The sequence below is a fragment of the Schistocerca gregaria genome, chromosome 10 (genome assembly GCF_023897955.1).
Source record: "Schistocerca gregaria isolate iqSchGreg1 chromosome 10, iqSchGreg1.2, whole genome shotgun sequence".
NCBI lineage: Eukaryota > Metazoa > Arthropoda > Insecta > Orthoptera > Acrididae > Schistocerca > Schistocerca gregaria.
In genome coordinates, this window is record NC_064929.1 from 198,846,088 (window position 1) to 198,866,188 (window position 20,101).

Here is a 20,101-nt window from a genome sequence, read left to right on the forward strand (position 1 = left end):
AGACAAATTGGTCTGCAGCAAAAACTGTTAGTAGGGCAAGTTTGATACTTTTATGGCTTTAAGTTGGCATCACTGGGATGAGCCCTGATCAGCTGATTCATCAACATTGTTTTGTGTATAACCTCAAAAATACATTTCAAGATGGCAAGTCCGCTTGAAACGTCCACATTAGTTGAACAATGTTCTGTTATTCATTTTTTTTACTTGCTGGAGGTGAGAAACCAGTGAATATATACTGTAGAATGTCTAACGTTTATAGCAAAGGTTGTATGAATTATGCAAATTTTTACAAGTGGGTAAAGCAGTTCAAAAAATGTCGCGACTCAGTGACTGATGAACACCCTTTTGGCTGACCAACTACAGCTCAACTCCCTCACTTGAAAGTCGAATTGATGACATTATTCACGCCAAATGCCATGTGACTGTGGAAATGATAGTTGGTAAGGTTCAAGTTAGTACTGGTACAGTTCATAACATTATCTGTAACAGGCTGAAGTACCGCAAAACATGTGACCCCAAAGGAGTTGATGCAGCTACACAAGGAAATGAGGTTTAGAGTGTACACAGAGCTAAAGGAATGTTATGAAAGAGAAGGTTAGCACTTCTTCAACAAAATTTTAACTTGCGATGAAACTTGGGTACACCATTATGAGCCAGAATCAAAAAGACAAAGCATGGAATGGAAGCACACCAACTCACCTGTCAAGAAAAAGCTCCAAACCCAAGCATCAGCAGGAAGAGTCATGTTTATGGTGTTTTGGAATGCTAAACGTCCAGTTTTTTGTGATTATCTCAAAGATCAGTGTACAATGAACAGCCAGTACTACTTGGATTTGCTTTTAAACAAGGTGAAGCCAGCCATGAATGAGAGACTTTGTGTATCTCAGAGGAGATGCGTGATTCTCCAACAAGACACCATATGTCTTTATATTGCTCAACTAACCCATGAAACCATTGACAAAATGGGAAGTACCATCCCATCCCCCTTACAGTTCTGATTTAGTACCTAGTGATTTCCGTTTGTTTGGTGCACTGAAGGAGGCATCACATGAGAAGAGGTTCCAGGACAACGAAGATGTGAAAAAGTTTGTGGGAAATTGGTTCAAACATCAAGATAAAGAGTGCTTTGCAGCAGGAATAAGAAAGCTTGTAGCCTGTTGGAAAAAGTGCATAAATGTTCAAGGGGATTATGTTGAAAAGTAGAAAAAGTATTGTTTTGTAAAAATAATGCATTTTTCTCCAGACCAATTTGTCTCTTTAATTATTGAATGACTAAGATAATTCCTTCAACTCTTGTCTTGTGGTTTTTGATAACCACACTCTGCAATGATTGACAGTCCATGTCTGCCAATACATGAGGTTTGCCAGGTCTCGGTTTATCTGTGGTCATTCCTTCACATTTAAAATTGACAATCAGATCACCTACAGTCAATTTGGCAGCTTTATAAGGGTTGAAGTGTCTCTGGTAGATTTGTTACAGAGATCACCTGAAGTGACTGGTCCAAGTTCGAAGTCACTGAGCTCTCCTCACTGACCCATTCTGCTGTTACCTGTTATGTATTTATTTATTTACACGTCAAGTTCTGTAGGACCAAATTGAGGAGCAAATCTCCAAGGCCATGGAACATGTCAGTACATGAAATTAAAACATAAAAGTAATAACAGATAAAAATAAATGTTCATGAACCTGAAAAATTTCAGTCAATAAGTTTAAGTAAATGCTATCAGCAATACAATAAGAATCAGCTTAATTTTTCAAGGACCCCTCGACAGAATAGAAGGAGTGACTCATGAAGAAACTCTTCAGTTTCAATTTGAAAGCGCATGGATTACTGATAGGATTTTTGATTCAAGTGGCAGCTTGTTGAAAATGGATGTAGCTGTATAGTGCAAACCTTTTTTCACAAGAGTTAAGGAAGTCCGATCCAAATGCAGGTTTGATTTCTGCCAAGTATTAATTGAGTGAAAGCTGCTTATTCCTGGGAATAAACTAATATTGGTAACAAGAAATGACAATAAGGAATATATATAATGAGAGGCCAATGTCAAAATACCCAGACTCGTGAACAGAATTTGACAAGAGGTTCATGAACTTACACCACTTATTGCCCGAACTGCCCGTTTCTGAGCCAAAAATATCCTTTTAGAATGGGAAGAGTTACCCCAGAATATAATACCCTATGACATAAGCAAATGAAAATAAGCAAGGTAGACTAATTTTTGTGATGAACGATCACTCACTTCTGATACCGTTCGAACAGTAAAAATGGCAGTATTAAGTCTTTGAACAATATCCTGACCATGGGCTTTTCATGACAGCTTACTATCTATCTGAGCACCTAGAAATTTGAACTGTTCAGTTTCACTAATCATACACCCATTATGTGAAATTAAAACTTCAGGTTCTGTTGAATTGTGTGTTAGAATCTGTAAAAACTGAGTCTTATTGTGATTTAGTGTTAGTTTATTTTCTACAAGACATGAACTTAGGTCATGTACTGCACTATTTGAAACCGAGCCAATGTTACCCACAACATCCTTTACTGTCAAGTTGGTGTCATCAGCAAACAGAAATATTTTAGAGTTACCTGTAATACTAGAGGGCATATCATTTATATAAATAAGGAACAGGAGTGGGCCCAACACTGATCCCTGGGGCACCCCCCACTTGACAGTACCCCACTCAAACCCCACATCACATATGTTATCAACACTGTGAATAATGACCTTTTGCTGCCTGTTGCTAAAGTAAGAGGTGAACCAATTGTGAGTTACTCCCTGTATTCCGTAATGGTCCAACTTCTGCCAATATTTTGTGATCAACACAATCAAATGCCTTAGTTAAATCAAAAAAATATGTCAAGTGTTCGAAACCTTTTGTTTAGCCCATCCAGTGCCTCACAGAGAAAAGAGAATATAGCCTTTTCAGTTGTTAAACGTCTTCTAAAGCCGAACTGTACATTTGATAGCAAATCATGTGATATAAAATGATCAATTATCCTTACACACACAGCCTTTTCAATAACTTTTGCTAACACTGATGGAAGAGAAATAGGTCTAAAATAATCTACATTATCCCTTTCTCCATTTGTATAAAGCGGCTTTAATACTGAGTACTTTAATCGCTCAGGAAACTGACCATCCCTAAAGGAAAAATTACAAATATGGCTAAATACAGGGCTAACATGTGCAGCACAGTACTTTAATATTCTGCTAGGCACTCCATCATAACCATGAGAGTCCTTAGTCTTCAGTGATTTAATTATTGACTCAATCTCCCTCTTGTCTGTATTACAGAGGAATATTTCAGACATCAGTCTCAGAAAGGTATTTGCCAAGAAAGTTATATGATTTCCTATAGAAACTAAATTTTTATTTAATTCACCACCAATGCTCAGAAAACACAACTCTCCCCACTTCCAATTCTGCTGATGGGTCTGCCTCTCATGACATCTAGTGGTCAGTTCCACATTCTAAGTGGTGTCCAGATACTTCTGATCAGAAGGCACAGATGCTCACAGCAGATGCTTCCAATTGATAGTATGCCATGCTAATGCACTTCACTGCACACAGCCTTTCTTGGTGTATGATCCATATGACTCGCTCACTTTCTGTAGGGTTGACTTATCAGTCACACGTGTTTAGTAAAAAATAAAATAAGCATTGAGTTGCAACACTTGGATAATAATTGTTCTTATCTACATGACAAATATAACTGTAATAGCCACTGAGTAAAATGGATGAAAGTATTAAGAATATTGATAATTTTTTATAAATTACCTTCTCAAAACTTTTTGAGAATATTGGGAGGAGGAAAATTTGTCTATATCTAGGTTTCATGTTGCTTATCACGTGATAGATACTTTTCTTGTTTTTTGTGTGTGACATCAAATGAATTAGCATTTACTGTACAACTATGGTTGGCCAAGCGCATTAAAGCGGCCACTTCCAGAATAAAGGGAGGTGCACTGTCCCTGGATCAAAACCACTTCATGGTTTAACTGTGGTGGCAGGGGTGCTGGCCAGCTTGCATGGGGCTTTTAGGCAATTTCTCACATCCGCACAGGCAAACACTGGGCTCATTCCCGTGTCCTGCCTCAGATTCATGATAAACAAATGCTGTATAGCATAATGTAACATTTGACCATGTAATTACACTAGGTGTAGTCAGAAAGGGTACATGGATTCCTCTCTGCGGAAGAGAAGGAGTCAGGGGGGGGGGGGGGGCAGATGACAGTAGCTTTAAAATGCATTTGGAAGTAGCCAACTACCATACTATAATATAGAAACAAAAACAATCAATTATTGACAAAATTATTCAATGGGATAGATAAAAAATCTACTTACCAAGTGGTGGCAGTACACACACATAAAATATGTTTGTAACTGGCAAGCTTTCAAGCCAGTGGCTCCTTCTTCTGGCAGAAGGGTTGAAGGGGAGGGAAGAGGGTTGAAGGAAAATTACTGGAGAAATCTAGGGAAAGGGATATATTTTGGGAAAATCACCCAGAAACGCGAATCAGGGGAGACTTACTGTACAGGATGAGATCCTGTATGGTAAGTCTCCCCTGACACGCGGCTCTGGGTGACTTTCCTGAAATCTACCCCTTTAGCTATACCTCTCCAGTCCTTTTCTTCACCCTTCTTCCTTCACCTTCAACTCTTCTGCATTGTGCAGACCGCAAACTTTTGGTGGCCAGACGGTCGTCATCGATCGTAAGGGCGAAACAGTCGAGAGATTTGGAAAACGGCAATGTGGACACCCCCAGCAGCATCTGTGCGCCAAATCCGATATTGGATTGAGGGCTGCAAAATTCAGTATGATGAACATGAAGAAGGAGCTACTGGCTCTGAAAGCTTACCAATTACAAAAAAAAAGAGTGTGTTTTATGTTTGTGTTCTGGCACCACTTGGTGAGTAAAATTTTTATCCATCCAATTAAATATTTTTTTCGCTACTATAATATAGCCTATATATGGGTATCGTTAGTTCTCTGTGATACAGGAGAAGTACAACACAGTCCTGACCTAGAATTGGCTGGATAAAATGCATCATGAGACATGAAGAAAGGATTTGGTAAAGTAGTCTTTACTATGTACTGTGGCTTTTCCATTGCATGCTGATGTCGGAGCTGTTGGTGTAATGAATGATTGGAAGTGAACACAACAAATCATGAGTCAGTTGTCAGCAGTCAATCAGAAGGCTCATTTGTAATTTCCTATGCTTCATAAATAAAATCAGCTTGTATTTTGTTTCGATGGATTAGAACATAACCACATTGACAGAATTTTTGGAAAAACTGGGAAGAAGACATAAAGTAGGTTATTGCAATGATGAATGTATATCTCAGGGTATGTGACATCAATCTATGACAGAAATCATAAATTCGTGTTGATATTTGTTGGCTTTGCCAACTTACAACCAAATTGTCACATTCCAACTAAACCTAGGCCTCAGGCTATGCTCCAAGTTAGTCTGTCAGCACATCTCATTTTCTTTCCAGTCTCCATATTGAGAACAAATCAGGAGAGAAGCTGGAGTAATGAACTGAAATTTGTGGATGACCCTAGTCCAATTCCCTCCCTGACACAAGCCTTGATTCGTACTTCAACTCATCTTGTTTTTTCCACTCTTTATGTTAAAGAGGGCATTAGACTAGGGTAATCCACACAGCTGTGTTAGCCACAATGACAGGGTGTTTGCAATGGGTAGCACATCTGCCTAGTAAGCACAACATCTGGGTTGAAGTTCCAGCCTTGGCACAAATTTTAATTAATTACTTCAGCTTCTGTCCTTATCAGAGATAAATTTAAGACTCAAATGTCTCCAGAAAAATATATTTCCATATAAATAAATCAGTTTGCAGACGTTGTTGAAAGAAATAATTAGATTCAGCAATTCTCATTGGCTACCATATACTATCACCCGATTCGCTACGACCAATGGAAACAAACTGCTAACGGCAGCACCCAGTGGTAGATCCTGTTACACTGTAAGTGCACTTCAGCCAAGGATTTATCACACAAACTACGTTAGTAACCCTTAACTTTTTCACCAGGTGGCAGGAAGAATGTGACAGCTCTCAGCTCCCCAGCCCTGATGAGCTGCAGCAGGTTTGTCAGCAGGTGCGGCAGAAGCTCATTCACTTCCAGTCAAGCTTCCTGAAGAACAGAAGCCTCCTTCACTCACTTCAGCACAGGGTGCGCCTCTTGCAGGAGGTGCAGTCTGTCCTAATTGGTGAGCACACAGCTTGTTCAGCTAAATGATCAAAAGTATTCAGATGGCCACCTGAAACTGCAGTAGCATGCAGGACCACTTCATGAACTGGCTTCTAGCACAGAGGTTGATCAAGAGATTGTGAGAGTCTTAAAGAACTATTCTATGACTCCAATGACACTAGTAAACTCATAACAGGCTCATACACATTGACACCACACACAGCCAGGAGAATAATGGAACAGGCTCACAATTGGTTCAAAGCAAACAGCTTAATCCTTAATCTTACAAAGATCCATCTTTATTTCTTGTTCAGATAAAACTACCATTACAAGGAGTACCATCTTTAACCTTATGCTAACAAATACAATTCCAGTCACGGTTTCCACGCCTCTCTATCTAATACTGTTCTCTGCCAGTTGAAGCCTTCAACTTTCTTTGATTCTTTACCACATGGTCTACCTTGCGATCTGTTTCTTTCTCTGGGACTCCACTCTTGTACTGCCTTTGTCTGTCTTTTGTCTGAACAATATAAGGAAAGATAGATTGCTGCTCACTGTAAAGGTGGTGTGTTGAGTTGCAGCTAGGTGCAACAAAAAGATACTTACACATTAGCAATTGGCCAAGGTCTTCTTCAGAAAAAGAAAAACACACACACACACACACACACACACACACATATATATATATATATATACATACATACACACATTCAACAAGCAAGTACACCTCAGACACACATGACTGCTATCTCTGGCAGCTCGGACTGGAATATAACTGTCATGTGGAACAGAAGCAGCAATCAGGAGGAGGTGGGGAAAGGGAAGGGATAGCAGAGTAAGGATGGGGAGTGCACAGGACTAGACAGCCAACAGCTGCAGAGTCGGGAGGCTATAGGGCGAGGAGGTTGGGAGGAGGGTAAACCAGGAGCAAAAAAGGAAAGGAGTAGGGGAGAGGAAATATGGGCAGGTGCGTTGGCAGAGGGTGACACACAAAGAGGATGAGGGGTCAAGAATAGGGAGGAAGTAATATGACAAAGGTGGGTGGAAACTATTGGGTGGAGGGTGTGGGGAGAGTAGGTTACCATAGGCTGAGGAACTGTGAATTTGTTGTAAGGGTAACTCCGATGTTTGCAGTTCAGGAAAGGTGGTGGTGGAGGGGAAGATTAAGACAGCTCAGGTAATGACATTGCTGCTTTCACAGGTGGCCCAGACCCTGATGGGATAGGATAAGCCTGTGACAGGACTGGAATAGGAAGTGCTGGATGGGAGGATTGGGCACCTGGCTCTTCCACAGAGTATGATCCCTATGGCAAGGGATTGGTACTGAGAGTGGCACAGAGGGGGTCTAGGATGTTGTGGAGTTTGAGTGGGCAACAGAACACAAATTTAGGGGAGTGTGAAGGACCTTGGGTAGAATGCCGATGTAGTAGCACGTTCCGCCAGAGTTTGGGCAACATGTGGCCATTACCTTTGACCATGGCTCGCTGTCATCAGTAGGGGATGTCTGTTCACCATCACTCTATAGCCCAACAACATGACATATAATGTTTATATGAAAAACTTGTACTAGCAGTGAGAAATTAGAAAGTAATTTAATAAAAGATGTATTGTTGTTGGATGTGTTGGTTGAAATCCCAAAGAATAATAATATTGCTCGAAACAGATTAATTTAAACTTCGATAAAAATCCTTTTCACTTTTCAGAAACGCACATGTGAATGGTGGCTGTATACAAATAACTCACTGAATAACCATTCAGTATCTATCAACAGTGCACAGTTTGTAATTACTTTATGCAGACATAGCATTTACACCAATCAACATGCTCTAAATAATAACATACAAGTCCCACAACATGAAAATAACATTCGTGGCATGCATATCACCCAAAACTCTACAGACTCCAGGTGAAACCAAGACAAAAAAGTACCTCAACAAAATTCCAGATGAAAGGCCATGAACTCTGCCCTGCACACTCCTTGATTCTGGTCACCATTCATAATTTTCACAACAATTTCATATAAATTCCATTGAGAAAACACAAAAATTTTTGCACTCATTTTGCAGCCTCTTAATAGACACATTTATACATTACTTCAACATTTTTAAACAAATCCCAAAGACATAAGTCACCACACCTGGCACTCGAGTCAAAACACTAACTTTACCTATTTTATAAAGCACAACTACAATTAAATACATATTGAAAGCTATTGGAATATTAAAGAAGGAAACTCATACTGATAAGACCATGTCTCTCTGTGAAGGATTCCATAGTTATGGTACTATTTATGTAAATAAACTAAATTGTGTATAACATTTTAATTTTTTTATTTAGAAAAACAATCTGTTCATTAGATTGCAGACTACTACCCTCTTTCATCTGGTGAATCACATATGACTCCCATGATGAGTTCAGTTGTTAGAGTTTATTATAAACAATAATGGTAACAATGTTAATAACTTTAATAACAAGTTTATGCCATGGGAATGGTGTCTCAACATCTGAATTGTGAGCAGATGGATATGGAGTATTTTTAAGTAGTGTAACCATATCTCACAGTGGGAATTGAGATACAGTGCCACGGTACAGGCAAGCCAGGAGAAACTCGGGAAGGGAGCTGCATGCAATGGACATTTGGAGTCAGGTATATCACAAAAGGTCTTGGCCATAGCGGCACATGAGGCTGTATATCTTCAGTGTTCCAAACAACACAGACTGTAGGCAGTAAACTGACTGGAGGAGTGTAGTGTGGTCTGACAAGACATGATTTGGCCACTTTTCTCATAGTGTGAGGCACTGAATCCGGTGATGGCCCAGTGGGATATTTAATCGTTTAATCTGCAGCATGTGGAGGGTGCAGTTTGGACCAAAGATGGTCTAGCAATATTTTGGGTGTATTTTTCATATCACGACTTGGGTTCACTTATTCAGTTTCCTCTGAACTTGAACCAAAATGTTTGTTTCAAATTTTTTGATGACCAAGTATTCCCATCTTTCCAGCACCTTCATGATGAAAATGTGTGGACACTCCCATCTTCCAAGATGACAACAGCTGTGTGTGCGTGTTCCTGGTTTGACAAAGAATAAGATACCTTCACGCATCTCTACTGACCCAATCTTAGCCCCATAGAAAATGTCTGGGAGTATCTGGAACACTGGATGGAAGTTAGCAGTCAACATCCTTGAAATCTAATAACTCTACAGTATGTAATCACCAATGAATGGCCTTAGCTTGGTGTGGCATACCTGTAGGAAGTTCTGGACTCCTCACTGAACCAAAACCATTATCAAGGCTGGAGGCCCTGTTATGAGGGTGTGCTGAAAAGTAATACCTCAGAATATTTTATGAGAAAACTTTTAAGTACAATAAATGTTATTAACATTCTACATCTTTATTCTTCATGGCTACATATCTGCAGCTCTCTGCCACTGGAGGGCTCTAAATTGTAGCATGTGATTGGCAGCGTGTAATGTAACTGAGTGCATGAAAAACAGTGTGCTGTAATTGAGTTTTGAATTTGAAGAGTTTATCCACACATGGAGTACGCTCTCTTTCAGCATTAAAAGAGACTGATTTATTATGTTCAAAAAGAAAACTTTTCTCTCTCATTTTGTGTGGTGCTCTTTAGTAGTAATTGAAAAATAAATTTTGATAACAGGAAGTTAACTGGAGTACCATTAATTAAAAGAAGCAGAAAAAAGATAAGTTTAAATTATTACATGTCACAGATAAATTTACCGCTAAGAGAGAGAAAATTAATACTTCAAGATATTGTGTAACCTACTTTGATACTGCTGGAGTGGACTAAACATATACATCATTTGTTGACTGTATGCCGATCATTAATATTATGCATTATGCACAGAAGAACTGCCCAGATACTGCGTTTACAGATTGGCTTAACAGACTTCAGGGATGCGCAAGTGGCTGCTACAAGTTCGAACACCATTGATGTTCGGCAGCAGCCAGCGAATGATATATCGGCAGTCTTGCAGTTCTCCTAACTAAAACATAGAACAGTTGGCAGACAAGGTTAATGTTATTGAAACATTGATGAACAACAACAATTATTCATATATTGATGACCTTCTACATAGATGAATACTTCACACATCTTGAAAATATCTTTCAAGTATGAAAGTGGAGACACCAATAGAGAGCAGGCCTCAAGAGAGGGTGAGCCAGATGCTGCTTGTGTTTATATATGAGTAGACAACTGAAGGCAAATTTATCGTCGTTTTCCTCAGTGTCTTCTTGTTCTGGAAGCCTCTTGCATGGAAAAATGTTTGAGAGACTTTTCTGTGCTCCTTTCCGGCGCAGCTGAGTGCATAAAATTTGATTCTTGACGCCGCTTGTGCTGTGTCCGATGCATTATTTGGCAGTTAAAAAATACAGTTACTCTCTTTTGCTAATTTTAACATCTGTATGCTCTAAAATGGCTCTGAGCACTATGCGACTTAACTTCTGAGGTCATCAGTCGCCTAGAACTTAGAACTAATTAAACCTAACTAATCTAAGGACATCACACACATCCATGCCCGAGGCAGGATTCGAACCTGCGACCGTAGCGGTCGCTTGGTTTCAGGCTGCAGCACCTAGAACCGCACAGCCACTCCGGCGGGCTAAGTATGCTCTCTCACATGTAAGAAAAATTAATTACAATTTTACATTATAAGATAACTTACAAGACAATACATGGAATTAATACAAAAATACTGTGTTTCTTACATAGGTTTATATAAATTATTTTACTTTTGCAGCTTAAATTTATATACACGTTAAAAGATACATTTCAAGCTGCAACATCTGCAATAATCCAGTGCCTCAGGTTCACTACCATTGATCATTGTCCATACAGTCCCGACTTGGCCTCATCCGATATTCATCTGTTTCCAAAACTGAAAGAACGCCTTCAAGGACTGCAAAGTCAAACATTCGACAGTGATGGTATCAACAAACTGATCTCTCATTGGGAGAAATGTGTTTGTCATCTGGGTGACTATATTGAGAAATAAATATGTAGGTATGAAATAAAGATGTAGAATGTTAATAACGTTTGTTTTATTTAAAAAGCTTTAAGGACTTTCACATACAAATTGGGATGCATTACTTTTCAACATACCCTTGTACATGGTATTAGTGAGATGCCTTTTGTGTGTAATTATTATTATTTTTGTGCTTATATAAGGAGTTACTGAGTGAGGGAAAAAGTATGCAATAAACTTCATGTCAGTACACAACAGAAAATTAATAATACGCAGGAGAATAAAGTTATACCTACAAACCAAACCTTTTTAATAAACTAAATGATTTCTTAGAATTACTACTGTAGTATAGAAATACTATTCAGCGTAAGAATAAAGTAAATAAACTTTACACTTAAATTAAAATAAAAAAACATTACAAGTAATTCCACAAAGCTCAAATAATTAAATACATATACAGGTGCAAAAATGTCTGAAAGATTAAAAAAATGTTGTACTTTTATTTATAAAAGTTAAAAATATGCTTTTATGTAATGAAGGTAACAATTTTCAATTATATTTATTTTCTATTTTGAAGGATTTATATGCAAATAATGCCAGTAAAATGCAGGTTCTAATATTGATTTTGACTTATTCTATCAGAGTAGAAGACTTAACATATTATTTTAATGCGGACTTTGTCTGGTTGTCTATGGGTGCAGAGCGCAGTTATGTTCTCTGATGCGAAAAAAAGTTTTTATGAGGCATAAAGTAAGAAATTAAGTGTCTATATCAATTGAAAAGAAAACTGCAAAAATAATTCATTAACTTCCAACAGATTTTGAATAAAATAATTTTGGGTTTTAGGCTGCATCATTGTAAAGCACTAAAGTGACTAAATTGCCGATGTTTTGACTGACTTAGGACAGTCCTCTTCAGGGTGCCATCATGAAGTATGGAGATGGTTTTTGTGTTCAGTACCAGTATGAAAATGTTAGTGAGGAAAAGGAGAATGGCACAATGTCAGATGGTCTAAAAACAATGTACTCCTGAAACTCTTAAACATATATAACTGAAATTAATTTACAGATAACTGTGTTTCATCAGAAGGGGAAGTAAAATGGCAGTACAGATGTCTTTTAGTTATATGAGACTTTTTAATGTTGCATAACTATAAATGCTCACATTTGTAATAAGTGATAAATAATATCTGCAAAATTTGAAGAGAAATTAAAATGCCATCTCATTGTGGTATAGCTTGTCCCATTTGTGTGCAGCATATGTCATTCTCAGAAAGTTTTTAATCTGAAAAAGGTCCTCTGATTTTATTTCATTCAATAGCGTTTCTTGATGACTTTAAATATCTACACATCTCTCTCCATTTCAGTGCCCAAATATTTAAAAAAAATTGTTATAGTAGCAATTTTTCTTCAATAATAATAACAATAATATTAAAATTAATAATAATAATTCAATGGCAGAGAAACTTCTTTTTTTAACTATAGCACTGCAAACTTCCATGTCCTATCTAATGATGGAATTCTAGAAGAAACACTACTGCAAGTACTGCAGCAGTTTTCTGAAATTAACTTGCTGAAGTGGCTTGCAAAAGTAAATTTCTGCAAGTTTTGCTCTACTGTAAATGCCTCTTCAAATGGTTAGTTGCTAGTGGACACATGTCTTTAAGATAGCATAAGTAAAATATGAGGAACAAAATGTTATCTACAACTTTTACAGAAATGAAGCTGCAGTTATAAGACTCAAAGGACAGGGAGTAGCTGAGAAGGAAGTGAGACAGGCTTTGCAAAATATCCACCATGTCACTCAGTCACATTGTGCAAGCAGCAACAGAAAAAAACAGACAGAAATTTAGAAAGGAACCTCTGAGAGAATAAATAAAAATCTTGAGCTTTGCTAAAGACATTGTAATTTTGTCAGAGATAGCAAAAGAACTGGAATATCAGCTATAAGATGAAAATAAATAAAAGTAAAACAAGGGTAACTGAGTGTCATCAAAGTAAGTCAGCTATGCCAATGGATCAGGTTAGGAAATAAGACTTTCATAGTGATAAATGAGTTTTAGTATTTGGACAGGAAAATAAATGAAGATAGCCTACATGGAGAAGATATAAAATGTATACTGGCAGTAGCAAGAACAGCATTTGTGTAAAAACAAAAATTTGTTAAGATATAAGTTTAAGTGATGTGAAGGCTTTTCTGAGCGTACTTGTAGCATAGCATGCAGGAACTAGATAGTGGCAAGACAAGGCTGCCAGGTGCAGCATTGGGAGGCTGTGGAGGACGCAAAAGGAAAGGAGCAGAGAAGGGGAAAAGACTGGTGGGTGCACTGACAGAGAGCATCGAATAGTGAGGGTGAGATGATGTGAACTGGAAGGAGGCATTAGGACAGAGGAGTCTAGGGTGTGGGGACAGTAGGTTGCCACAGACTGGAGCGGAGAGTCTCCTCACCCTCATTGTGTGCTACTCTCTGCCCACACACCCACCAGCCTTTTCCCTTCTCTGCTGCTCCTATCCTTTTCTGCTCCCTGTTACGCCCCCCCCCCCCCCCTCCTCCCCTGTCTCCTGACATTGAGCCTTGCAGCCGCATCTTGCCCCCACCATCTAGTCCCAGCATGCTTTGCCAGGCAGCGTTCACCTCTCTGGCCCCTCCAGTACCCTACTATCCCTCCCCACTCCACTCCAGGTAACTACGTCTGTTCGACACAGTTGCATTCTGCCTGGAGCCACCAGAGATAGTGGTCATGTGTGCATGAGGTGCACTTGCTTGTGTCTGTGGGCAGTTTGCTCAAGTAGTCACATTTGTCTTTTGTCAGCCCTTCTACATTGATCTGTAAAATACTAATACTTTGTCCAAAATTCTTCATACTCTTTGTCTGGCTCTGAGAAGGACCTTTGTTGCAGTTTATTTTCTTGTGTTGTTGTCTTGAGTAGTCACGAGAGACTGATCTATTATGGCTGCCAACAGTGTAGACTTTTCGTTGTCTTGCCTTAGCAGTCCATTGCCCGGGGTACACCGCCTTGGAGGTTGTCTACATGTCACACCCTCCAGTTAAAAAAGGCAGATACATTTAATCATAGTTCAGTATGTAATGATTGAAGCCAACTAACAGCAGAGGGAGTATTAATGATGCTCCCTCTGCTTTTAGTTGGCTTCAATCATTATATATTGAACTATGATTATATGTATTCGCCTTTAAAAAACTTGCAATTATATCAGTTGAAGTAGTCAGTAATAGTAAGGTAGTAATTTTCACAATTTAAAAGTGTGTATAAAATTTGTGCCAAAAAGTCCAATTCAATTCAATTCAATTCAATTCAATTCAATTCAATTTATTAGCGTCCTTGTAGTACATCATCAAAATTACATAGGACTTGTCAATAAACATTACAATTTAAAATACATGTACATGAAAATTTATAATTGAATTTACTTGTCACTTAGACATTACAATTTTAATAGAACTATAAGAACATTAACATAAAAATATACAAGTAGGATAACAACATACAAAAAAAGCTAGTGATTGTCACATCAAAGATTATTTCCATTCTTACATTAACACTAACACTGTTTCACACTTTCATAGAAACAGCAAGTATTTAAATGTGAGCAATTACACATATTTATTATGTCAGGGAAATATTAACTGCACTTTTATTGTCAATTATTCATAAACTCTTCAATACTGTAAAAACTATTGCTCAATAACACGATTTTTAAGTCTCTTTTAAATATGTGCAGTTTTGGTATTATATTTAGTTCTTTGGGGAGAGCACTGTAGAGGATTTTGGGTTGGTATAGTACACTTCTGGGATACATAGCTGTTTTATGAATTTCTCTGTGGAAGTCATTCCTATTCCTCATTTCGTAGTTGTGAAATTCTCTGTTTAATGTAGAAAATTCCTCATGTTCTTTTAAGAAACATATGCTTTCATATATGTATAAGGATGGTAGTCTCATGATTTTTGATTCTTTGAAAGCATGCCTACAAGAGTCTCTATATTCTATACCTTTTATTATTCTGACTGCCTTCTTTTGTAGTCTAAATGAATGTTTTGTTAGACTGTTGTTCCCCCAAACCTGTACACCGTATCTTAATAAACTGTGTATGAATGAGAAATAAACACATAACACTGTTTTAATATTACATGAGCTTTTAAGCATTCTAAGTATATAACATATATCTAAAAACAAAGATGATGTGACTTACCAAACAAAAGTGCTGGCAGGTCGGTAGACACACAAACAAACACAAACATACACACAAAATTCAAGCTTTCGCAACAAACCGTTGCTTCATCAGGAAAGAGGGAAGGAGAGGGAAAGACGAAAGGATGTGGGTTTTAATGGAGAGGGTAAGGAGTCATTCCAATCCCGGGAGCGGAAAGACTTACCTTAGGGGGGAAAAAGGACAGGTATACACTCGCACACACACACACACATATATCCATCCGCACATACACAGACACAAGCAGACATTTGTAAAGGCAAAGAGTTTGGGCAGAGATGTCAGTCGAGGCGGAAGTACAGAGACAAAGATGTTGTTGAAAGACAGGTGATGTATGAGCGGCGGCAACTTGAAATTAGTGGAGGTTGAGGCCTGGCAGATAATGAGAAGAGAGGATATACTGAAGGGCAAGTTCCCATCTCCAGAGTTCTGACAGGTTCGTGTTAGTGGGAAGTATCCAGATAACCCGGACGGTGTAACACTGTGACAATATGTGCTGGCCATGCATCAAGGCATGTTTAGCCACAGGGTGATCCTCATTACCAACAAACACTATCTGACTGTGTGCATTCATGCGAATGGACAGTTTGTTGCTGGTCATTCCCACATAGAAAGCTTCACAGTGTAGGCAGGTCAGTTGATAAATCATGTGGGTGCTTTCACATGTGGCTCTGCCTTTGATCGTGTACACCTTCCGGGTTACAGGACTGGAGTAGGTAGTGGTGGGAGGGTGAATGGGACAGGTTTTACACTGGGGGCGGTTACAAGGGTAGGAGCCAGAGGGTAGGGAAGGTGGTTTGGAAATTTCATAGGGATGAACCAAGAGGTTACGAAGGTTAGGTGGACGGCGGAAAGACACTCTTGGTGGAGTGGGGAGGATTTCATGAAGGATGGATCTCATTTCGGGACAGGATTTGAGGAAGTCGTATCCCTGCTGGAGAGCCACATTCAGTGCCCCACTTGTGACAGGATACTTTCCGGGACTGGTTCAGACACTCAGTATATCCTTTCTTCTTGTTATTCGCCAGGCCTCAACCTCCACTAATTTCAAGTTGCCGCCGCTCATACCTCACCTGTCTTTCAACAACTTCTTTGCCTCTGTACTTCTGCCTTGACTGACATCTCTGCCCAAACTCTTTGCCTTTACAAATGTCTGCTTGTGTATATATATATATATATATATATATATATATATATATATATATATATATATATATATATATATATATACTCGCACACACACATACACAGACCATATGGTCTGTGTGTGTGTGTGTGTGTGTGTGTATACACCTGTCCTTTTTTTTCCCCTAAGGGAAGTCTTTCCGCTCCCGGGATTGGAATGACTCCTTACCTCTCCCTTAAAACCCACATCCTTTCGTCTTTCCCTCTCCTTCCTGAAGAAGCAACCATCGGTTGCGAAAGCTAGTAATTCTGTGTGTGTGTGTGTGTGTGTGTGTGTGTGTGTGTGTGTGTGTGTGTGTGTGTGTGTGTGTGTGTGTGTTTTGTTCTTGTGCCTGTCTGCCGGCGCTTTCCCACTTGGTAAGTCTTGGAATCTTTGTTTTTAATAAATACTTAAATAGATATACATGTAAAATTAAACTTTATGTACATGTCATTGTTTGCTGTTGTTGCCATACAATAGGTAAATAACTTGCTTGTGTGACTGTGTGTATGTTTTTCCTTTCTGGAGATGGCTTTGGCTGAAAGCTCAAATGTCTAACAGTCTTTTCTTCTGCAGAAAAGTATTTGTACTGATAGTACCCACAGGGTTTTGTGCAGGCCTTGGGTTGTTTGGATTATTATTATTATTATTATTATTATTATTATTATTCTGAGTCTTATCCTGAATGTATAGAGTTCTTATTTACTTCTTTATTTATTTATTTTTTTGTTGGTCAGCACTGCCTAACCTGGAAGACAGCAGTGATCTGGATCTGTCATTCTTCCGGAGAGTACCCCGACAAGCCGCTGTATATGCGAGGCTTCGGCACCGATTCTCATTTCTAATGCTGGACCAACCATACGATGAAGAACTTCCCAGCACACCTGGAGACACTGGTGATGCATCGGATTGTACTGCTACACCACAGCAGTAATCACTGTACTGACACAGTACTGTTAGCAGTTCTGTGGCATTAATACATTTTCATTTGGTTTATGTTCACCCAGAGGACACAGTAATGTTTGCTGCATGTGGTAGACATCTTTTCTCAAGATGGGGTCAGAAAAGAGATTTTTATATATGTTGTTGTTGTCTTCAGTCCTGAGACTGGTTTGATGCAGCTCTCCATGCTACTCTATCCTGTGCAAGCTGCTTCATTTCCCAGTACCTACTGCAACCCACATCCTTCTGAATCTGCTTAGTGTACTCATCTCTCGGTCTCCCTCTACGATTTTTACCCTCCACGCTGCCCTCCAATGCTAAATTTGTGATCCCTTGATGCCTCAAAACATGTCCTACCAACCGATCCCTTCTTCTAGTCAAGTTGTGCCACAAACTTCTCTTCTCTCCAATCCTATTCAATACCTCCTCATTAGTTATGTGATCTACCCATCTAATCTTCAGCATTCTTCTGTAGCACCACATTTCAAAAGCTTCTATTCTCTTCTTGTCCAAACTAGTTATCGTCCATGTTTCACTTCCATACATGGCTACACTCCAAACAAATACTTTCAGAAACGACTTCCTGATACATAAATCTATATTCGATGTTAACAAATTTCTCTTCTTAAGAAACGCTTTCCTTGCCATTGCCAGTCTACATTTTATATCCTCCCTACTTCGACCATCATCAGTTATTTTACTTCCTAAATAGCAAAACTCCTTCACTACTTTAAGTGTCTCATTTCCTAATCTGATTCCCTCAGCATCACCCGATTTAATTTGACTACATTCCATAATCCTAGTTTTGCTTTTGTTGATGTTCATCTTATATCCTCTTTTCAAGACACTGTCCATTCCGTTCAACTGCTCTTCCAAATCCTTTGCCGTCTCTGACAGAATTACAATGTCATCGGCGAACCTCAAAGTTTTTACTTCTTCTCCATGAATTTTAATACCTCCTCCAAATTTTTCTTTTGTTTCCTTTACTGCTTGCTCAATATACAGATTGAATAACATCGGGGAGAGGCTACAACCCTGTCTCACTCCTTTCCCAACCACTGCTTCCCTCTCATGCCTCTCGACTTTAATAACTGCCATCTGGTTTCTGTACAAATTGTAAATAGCCTTTCGATCCCTGTATTTTACCCCTGCCACCTTTAGAATTTGAAAAAGAGTATTCCAGTCAACATTGTCAAAAGCTTTCTCTAAGTCTACAAATGCTAGAAACATACACAACACGTATGTCACTAAAATGATCCTACATTCATCCCTGCTCCATGTATATACTTTCCTCAGTCCACCACATGCCCACAATGCTACCAGGGAGTGGAAAATATGTAAATTGACATATTTTGAATATTTTCATTCCATAATGTGATGTGGCATAATGTTCTGGGGTAAGTCATCTTTAAGAAAGAAAATCTTCACTGCTCATAAACATGCTGTAAGAATATTATGTGGTCCTCAGCCATGCTCATCTTTTAGATAATTGTTTGGTTAGAGCATTCTGGCTACTGCTTCACAGTATATTTATTCTCTAATGAAGTTTGCTGTAAATAATCCACAATGTTGCAACAAGAATTTTTGATCACTTACCCAGTGATATAAAATGTCTGACAGGCATCAAAGTAAAATTTGAAAACAAACTGAAAACTTTACTGCTTGACAACTCTTTCTATTCCATAGAAAAATTTCTGTTATTGCAATGTATAAACAGTGAGGGGTAGGAAATACTAACTCCCATCTGTATATTAAAAAAAAATAAATAAAATAAAACAAAACAAAATAAAATTGTAAATGTTTAGCATGTAGCCATATTTACAAATGAATTAGTGATGTGAGTGTAAAATGTCTTGTTTCATATCATTATGGTTTATTGTGCAAAATGATCCATGAAATATGAAAATAACTAGCCAGGTGGCACTCAATCTCATGATGGGCAGTAGTCTAATGCCTTGGCACATCAGTGCACATGAAGATCGTGGACTCTGTCCCTAACAGGACGTAACGTAATCTGAAAGGAATTATACATGGGTGACACTAAGACACTGCACACCATGTATCCACCAGTTGACAACCAGTAGTATGCCCAGTTACTGCTACTGTCCATCCATTCAGCATGTTTGTTGTTGTTGTCATCAGTTCAAAGACTGGTTGGTGCAGCTCTCTATGCTACTCTATCCTGTGCAAACCTCTCCATATCTGACTAACTACTGCAACCTACATCCTTCTGAATCTGCTTACTGTATTCATCTCCTGGTTTCCCTCTATGATTTTTATCTCCCCCCCCCCCCCCCCCCCCCCCCCCACACACACACACACACACTGCCCTCCAGTACAAAACTAACGATACCCTGATGTCTCAGAATGTGTCCTATCAAACAGACCCTTCTTCTAGTCAGGTTTTACCACAAATTTCTTTCCTCCCCAATTCTATTCAGTAACTCTTCATTAGTTATATGATCTTCAGCACTCTTCCGTAGGATCACATTTAAAAAGCTTCTATTCTCTTGTTGTCTAAACTGTTGTATCACCAAAGGATAACAACAAAAGAATCA

At 38.7% G+C, this 20,101-nt stretch overlaps 1 protein-coding gene across 1 annotated transcript in view; it reads left to right on the forward strand.

The window, feature by feature from the left end:
- LOC126293421 (uncharacterized) overlaps positions 1 to 19,324 on the forward strand; it is a 53,400-nt gene extending 34,076 nt beyond the window's left edge. Inside the window, exons 3-4 of the mRNA XM_049986644.1 lie at positions 6,059 to 6,237; positions 17,339 to 19,324. Coding sequence (XP_049842601.1) covers positions 6,059 to 6,237; positions 17,339 to 17,535 — 376 coding nt within the window. The 3' untranslated portion in view covers positions 17,536 to 19,324. The remainder of the gene's footprint in view (positions 1 to 6,058; positions 6,238 to 17,338) is intronic.
- Positions 19,325 to 20,101: the final 777 nt, after the last annotated feature.